The sequence below is a fragment of the Puma concolor genome, chromosome E1 (genome assembly GCF_028749965.1).
Source record: "Puma concolor isolate L17-30 chromosome E1, mPumCon1.1.hap2, whole genome shotgun sequence".
Classification (NCBI taxonomy): Eukaryota; Metazoa; Chordata; class Mammalia; order Carnivora; family Felidae; genus Puma; species Puma concolor.
The window spans coordinates 27,810,438-27,817,883 of NC_141680.1; the positions used below are offsets into that span (position 1 = coordinate 27,810,438).

General features: G+C 48.1%; 1 protein-coding gene and 1 long non-coding RNA gene across 3 annotated transcripts in view; one reads left to right on the forward strand and one right to left on the reverse strand.

The window, feature by feature from the left end:
* TBX4 (T-box transcription factor 4) overlaps positions 1-5,027 on the forward strand; it is a 31,842-nt gene extending 26,815 nt beyond the window's left edge. The window contains exons 8-9 of one of the 2 annotated variants that reach the window (XM_025916422.2): positions 69-304; positions 2,821-5,027. In XM_025916422.2, coding sequence (XP_025772207.1) covers positions 69-304; positions 2,821-3,440 — 856 coding nt within the window. In that variant the 3' untranslated portion in view covers positions 3,441-5,027. Of the gene's footprint in view, positions 1-68; positions 305-2,817 lie in introns of both variants that reach the window. The other variant, XM_025916414.2, reaches the window with a different exon arrangement.
* Positions 4,895-6,418, reverse strand: LOC147574225 (uncharacterized). The gene is made up of 2 exons (XR_015244032.1): positions 5,738-6,418; positions 4,895-5,567 (listed from the first exon to the last, which is right to left on the reverse strand). It is a non-coding gene; the product is annotated as an uncharacterized LOC147574225 (long non-coding RNA).
* Positions 6,419-7,446: the final 1,028 nt, after the last annotated feature.

Sequence of the window (7,446 nt, forward strand, 5' to 3'; positions counted from 1 at the left end):
ACCTGGTAACCCTCAAAGTATCTTTACTCTTTTCCTGTCTCCCTCTGACTGTCCTCCCACACCTCCAGCAAAGAATATCCTGTGATCTCAAAAAGCATCATGAGACAGAGGCTTGTCTCCACCCAGCTCTCAGCCAAGCCTGACGTCAGCCCCCTGCATGGTGCCCACCAGGCGCTCCAGCACTACCAGTATGAGAATGGTGCTCACATGCAGTTTGCTGCGGCCGAGCCACAGGACCTTCCCCTCAACACCTTCCCAGCCCAGAGGGACTCCAGTCTCTTCTATCACTGCCTGAAAAGACGAGGTAGTTCTCTCCAACTCTGGAAGCCCTAGAGGGTCAGAGGAGGGATAAAGCTCTTCCTACAAACACTTTCCACGAATGCATGGGTACACACACACACACACACACACACACACACACACACCTGGTTATTGTGTGGCCTGGGAGAATAAGCCTGAAAGGTTAGGGACCATGGTCAGGCCCCGTGCAGGAATATTGATTCTTGATTTAAAATCTTTTTTATGTTTATTTATTTTTGAGACAGAGAGAAACAGAGCATGAGCTGGGGCGGGGCAGAGAGAGAGAGGGAGACACAGAATCTGAAGCAGGCTCCAGGCTCCGAGCTGTCCCGAGCTGTCAGCACAGAGCCCAAAGCAAACAAGCCGCGGAATCATGACCTGAGCCGAAGTCAGGCATTTAACCAACTGAGCCACCCACGTGCCCCAATTCTTGATTTTAATGTAAACTTCAGAATCCTCAGAGACAGCTTGTGGTCTTGGTGTCCCCAGACACTGGTACCCCTCCCCCATTTCAGATGTTGCTTTATAGCCACTGCTTTCAGAGCCTCCACGGGATGGGCAGATCACACAAAGTCAGCTGGACTCCATCTCTAAGCATGGGAGGAGGCTGAAGCATCCTAGTCCAGAGATTTTGAGATTGAGGTTGTCATTTATCAAAGCAACTTCAATCCTAAAACAAGGATGACCCAGAGTCATGAGAATGGAAAGGCTTCTTGAGAATGGAAATAAACTACTGTGGATGTAGATTGGGAGCCAGGAAGACAAGCAAAAGAAATGTTTTCTTCTTCTTTTGGAGAAGAAGAGCCCTGAGCTGGGAACTGGCACATCTGAGCTCTGGTAGCAGTTCTCAGTTTCTCCATATATAAAATACAGATGATTGGTGTTTACACCAGAAGAACCCTCAGGGACCCTGAGATTCTCTTGGGAATGGGTTTTAGGGACTTTTGCTTACAATCCAGAATGTTCTCTCTAGCTCCTAGGGAGCAGCTGGTAGAGTTCTGAGTATCTGCTGCTCTAGTCCTGTTAGAATGAATGGCCTAGAGCAGGGGTTAGCAAACTGTGGCCCTTGATCCAAATCCGGACTATTGTCTGTTTTTGTTCAACCTGTGAGCCATAAAAAATGGTTTTACATTTTTTTAGTAGTTGAAAGAAGTCAAAGGATGACTATTTCATGATATGTGAACATTATATGAAATTCAAACTTTAATATCCATAAATAAAGTTTTATGGGAACACAGACATATGCATTTGCTCAACTACTGTCCACGGCCACCTTCGTGTGATAACAGCAGGGTCAAATAGCTGCAAAAGATTCTGTTACGGCCCACAGAGCCTAAAATGTCTACTATCTGGCCCTTTACAGAGAAAGTTTGCTCACTCCTGACCTAGAGTCACTGGGCCACTTCACAGGTCCAAGAGCTTAGTGCTCTTGAGAGGAAAGAAGAATTTGGAGAGAAGAGAGAAAGGAGGGATGAGTAAGGGTGAGAGAGCTGGGTGAAAAGAGAGGCAAGTTTCTCCTCTTCAGGGAAGATGCTTCCAGAGGGGCAGAGTGGAGAGATGAGTGCAGGCCTTCAAACTCAGTCCACTCATCCCCCAGGCCACCCTGCCCTGTGCATACACACAGCTCCCAGAATGAATCCCTAGAGAAAACAGAAGGAGGGAGGCCAAGTTAAGCCTTTGGACAAGTGTTCTTAAATTTGTTTAGTGGTCTTTTGCCCAAGTCTTCAGGCCTGGGTCATCCCTGGGTCCCACGGGAGGATGTGACACTCCAGAGAGTCAAGCTGTCATGGTTGAGGAGCTTGAAAGACATGCAAAAATGGTTTGGGGCAGCTGATGTCATCTTTCCCCAAAGAGAGTATCAGTTTAGCCTTAAAAGTAGAAGTCACCTTTTACTTATTATCAACTCCGTTTCTTAATTTTGTAAATACTGTTGTGTTGGAATCTGTATAATAACAATCTGCCAGGATTTCTTTGAACATATGTAGTGTTTACTTCTTCTTCTAAAAGTAATAGGAACGTGCCTGCGAGTAGCTTTGGCTTGCTAAGGCCTTCCTGGGAGCTGAGGATTAAGGCAGAAACATTGTGGCTTTAATTTTCTGGCTAATTCAGACAGATGTGGCCTCTGGGCCTGGTTTGGCCTGGCAATTGCCTCCACTTTCCTTGGCCAGGGTGGGCCTAGCCTAAGAATGCTAATGCACATTAAGGCCTCTTACCATCCCCGAGAGTCAGGGTGGCAAAGGATGAAAGCTATATGCCGCCTGGCTAACCACATCACTCAATGTCCACTGATGTGGTATCCCCTGTGGCCTTTGAGCAGTGTCCATAATCTGACCATTTCTTGGCTGCCACCACCTCATAAAAGCTGTTGCTGATTAAAATGGTTCTGGGAGTACCATGGCAACATGGGGTAGGGCAAGCCCTGAATGGCAAGGGTAGGCTGTCTTGGCATCCACAAGGGGTGTTCTGGGCCCTGGGTTGGTAGAAATGGCCCTTCCTGAAGGTTTCTTTGTCTTCCAGCAGACAGTGCCCGCCACCTGGACCTGCCCTGCAAGCGATCCTATCTGGAGGCTCCCCCTGCAGTGGGGGAGGATCATTACTTCCGCTCTCCCCCTCCCTATGACCAACAGATGCTGAGCCCCTCCTACTGCAGTGAGGTGACCCCAAGAGAAGCCTGTATGTACTCAGGTTCAGGGCCCGAGATTGCTGGGGTGTCTGGTGTGGACGACTTGCCCCCACCCCCACTGAGCTGTAACATGTGGACATCGGTCTCACCGTACACAAGCTACAGCGTTCAGACGATGGAGACTGTGCCTTACCAATCCTTCCCCACACACTTCACCGCCACCACTATGATGCCTCGGCTGCCTACTATCTCTGCTCAGAGCTCCCAGCCACCGGGAAACACCCACTTCAGCGTCTACAATCAGCTCTCACAGTCTCAGGTCCGGGAGCGGGGGCCCGCCGCCGCCTCCTTCCCCAGGGAGCGAGGCCTCCCTGCAGTGTGCGAGAGGAAGCCACCCTCTCCACACTTGAATGCTGCCAATGAGTTCCTCTACTCTCAAAGCTTCTCCTTGTCCCGGGAGGCTTCCTTACAATACCATTCAGGAATGGGAACTGTAGAGAACTGGACTGACGGATGACTCCCATGTTTCTCGACAGCCCCAGGACCATGTTCATCCAGTGTTAACCTCTGTGGGTGGCCTGCACTACCAAGAAACACAGGAAGGTATTTCAGAGGGTGTGATGTATGCGTGTGTGTGTGTGTGTGTGTGTGTGTTTGTACATGCGTACATTTGGAGAGCATCTATCTTCTGATATACAATTGAGGCCATGACAAGAAAAAAAAACTACAATTATCTAAGAAGCGATTTTGGCTGCGGGACCTGGGTCCACTGTTATCTCACATGTCTTGACATGTGCATGGATGTGATGGGAGTAGAGAGTTCATGCGAGTTATTTAGAGATTTGGATAATATAATCTTTGATTTACTCAGGGGCCAGGTGGTGCAGTCTCTCTCATAGGGAAAGTTGGGGGAAGATTCTCATTGCTCGGGTGGGAGGGCTCTGTGCACATCTTAGAGCTCCTGGCCTTCTGTTAGCAAAGAAGCTGAAAATCTTGTTTGGGGGACAGGAGGCCCACTCTTTCGGCTTCGGGAGATTCTGTGAGACTACCTGAGACGTGCACTCAGCTAAGCCACAAAAGCCTGCTCTGAGAGTAGAGCTGACTGCTCAGTTACTGGCCTGGAAATTGATCCCTGGAGTTCTGAGGTCTGAGGGATGATTTTCAGAGAAGGTCATGTGCTAAGTGCTACCTGACGAGTATTAAAAAAGGTTTTTTTTCCTTCAAGAGGAGGGAAAATGCAACCAATAGCATCTCTGTCATCATTCAGGTTTTCTTATACAGTACAAAGCCCTTCCCCTCCATCCCTGGCATATAGTTTCTCACTCTCTGGTGCATAAGACTCGGCCTCTCAGGCACCATCTGCATCCTGTGACTGGCAATTATGAAACACACTTCACCTGGCAACGTCCCCAGGAGGTTACATCGGAGCTGCCGCCAGGCAGAGCCTGTTCTCCCAGAAAATCCTCGCCTCTGGAGCAAGAAAGCCCAACAGAAATAAAAACAAGAATTGAGAAAACATTCATTTCTTCCAGTAAATTCAGCCAGTGAGCTCAGAGAGCAAGGATAATTCTCCAGTGAGGTGAATCGTGTAGTCCCCAGCCCAGCTCTTTAGCATCGAACGTCACCAGACCATCCACGGGGCTGGTATGAACTCTGTAATCAAATTTGGGAAATCACTAAACTCTTTGCATGCTGAATAGCTATTTATATATTATATATATATAAATAAATAAATATATATATATATATATCTCACAAATGCAGGCCACATGTCAAATTCAGCTTTGCTTTTTACAAATGAATAAACCTAATAAAATGAACGCTGGAGGGGGTATTTGGAAAGACATCTATTTAAAATTTTATTACACATTTGATGTTAAAAACTAAGAATGGTTTAGATAAAACATATAAATAAATAAATAATAAATATATAAATATATAAATATATAAATAAATATATATATATAAACATACACACCACAGATTAAACTTTATTAGAAAGACACATTAGCCAACAGGGGGTATGGAACTTCAAGTGTTTTGTTATATAGCATGGACATTTTATTTTACATATCAGAACATAAAGCCATTTTACAACTGTGAAGTGTGTGGATGCTCTTTACTACTGACTTGTCATTTCTTGGCTCAGCAATGGTCTCATCCTCCCTTTTGCTGGTATTTCTTCTGTGCCTCTGAGCATTTACACTATGGAGCCTCTGAGCCTAGAGTGAAGGAATTTAGGACCAATGGAACAGCTGTATCTTTGATCTCGTGCTACTCTGCAGATGATGGGTCTGGATTTTAGGGTCCACAAAGACCCCAGAAGGGCAAGGCAGGCAGTACACAAGAATCTGTCACATTTCAGTAGTCAGCACACAACCTGGTGGTTTGGAGGAGGTGGTCTTACACGTAGGGAATTCTCGGTGGGATCTGTGCGGCTTCTTCAGATGAGGAACTGAAGAGCAGGTTGGAGTGAGAACCTGAGGCTTTCCAGAGCAGTCAGATGTATGAGCTCATCAGCCACCTGCACCCTAGAGAAAGGATTCAAGGCCTGGCAGAGACCTCTGCATCCTCCTCCTCAACCAGATCCCTAAAGCTTGCTCACAAGATGGAGTGGCAAAAAAGGAGATGAATCCAGTCCACCCTATTAGATTAGAAGAGAAGCTGGTGTCAGGAGGTATGTTGGGGCTCGCTCCTTACAACGCCTTGCCTCTTGCCCCCTCCCCTCATTGTCACCCACCATGTCCACTGCAGGTTGGTCTAGGAAGCCAGGAGAAAAGAAGACAAGGGTAAGGGTTTTCTTTAAATCCATACCTTCATCAGGATAAAGATGAGATTTCCTGCTGGATAAAAAGTCCACCTTGTCTCCTATTTCCCCAGAGTCCTTTCCTGTGGCTTTAGGGCTGCTCTCTGGGTGGACTTCCTCCTGCAGAAGGAAGCCAAGCTCCTTCTTTCCTTGGCTGTTGGCTCCCACCTTGGGCTTTTTGGTCACAGAGAAAAACTTAACTGAACCTGGCTTAGGACACAGAGAAGTGATGGGTTCATCCTAACTCACACCTGCTCTGTTCTTTTCTTTCTGGGTGGACTGCATTCTGGAACACTCCACACCTTCTAGAACCCCAGGCAGAGGGCTGGGAGCTAGACATGGGTTCCCAGCCTCTCTCCAGATACACAGTTGCCTGAATCCAAGGTAAAGAAAGCTGTCTGTCTCTTATGGGATATTCTGAGTCTAAGCGGCCCATATCTTCCTACCAGCTTTCTGGGAAGCATGAGGTCCTGGGGCTTTCCCACCTGGACATGGCTAGAGAGCAAGGCCTGCAGTGGGATTTGTGGAACTTTCCTGCCCTTCTGAATCAACAAGTCAATAAAAAGGGGGCACATGGGATACCCTGGAACAAAGGGCACCATTCAGTAGCGCCAACAGGTCATACATCATCGGGCCAGAAACCTGCCACATGAAAAGTGTCTGCTTCTACAGTGCCCTGCCTGGGAAGGGGGGGGGGGGGGGAAGATGAATATTCAGCTGTGAGGCCATAGGCAGGCAGCCCCCAAGGCTCTGCTCACCAGCCCAGAGCCAGCCACTTGGTGAAGCTGGGCTAGGCTCTTAGCTGCAGCTCAGCTACCCAACTGCCCTCCAACAACAGAAGAGCCTGGAATAACAAAATGGAGAATGAAAGAGAAGCTGGAGCAGACTGACAAATTGTTAAAAAACCAAACCAACTTCCAGTCTTGGCTGGGCCTCAGGGGGTCAAGAGGCCTCAGCTTGCCCCACTAATGGAGCCTGCTGGAGAAGTAGCAGCCCAGCCTCGCAGGGTCTTATCTTACAACATAAAATTAAAACCCACTTAAAAGGCCGGAGGGCATGTTAACATTCCCCCTGCTGTCTAATTGAAGTAGTTCCCAGTGCAAAGGATTTCACTTGAAAGATGTCCCCCTCCAAGCCCCAGTTGGCAGGCAGGGCAAGGGAGTGGGGAGGGAGAGACTGTCAGTTCAAAAGACCAGCACAAGCTCAGGCAGGAAAAGCCTGGTTCTGTTTGCCTTCCCCACCCAGGCAGCAGGTGGCGACAGCAAAGGTTAGGACAGGCTGGGTTGTTTTGTATTTTTAGAAAATTTTACAAATTCATTAGCAGCTATGTCAGCAGAGGCCAGACTCCCGACAAGAAGCCCTGTAATGATTCAAATATGGCGAGCCCGCAGCTAAATCTGGCAGTCCCTGCAGCCCAGAGATTTCTATTACGTCCCCCAGCGACGCCCTGCTCCTATGCAAATATATTACAGGTCTCCCAGGCATACGGAATCAATCAGGGACATCCTGTAAAGGTGATGAACTTGCACTGGCCATCCTGAGTAATGGGAACCAGTCAGCCTGCAGCCGGTTGGGACTGAAAGCCAAGGTGACAGCTATTAAGCAATTGTGTGCAGAACAAAATGGCAAAGGGGCCGGGTAATCAATTCAATTTCGATGGGCGACCCAAGCAACTGCAGCGTCTGTCGCAGCTGATTAGAGGGGCCTGCTGGAGCTT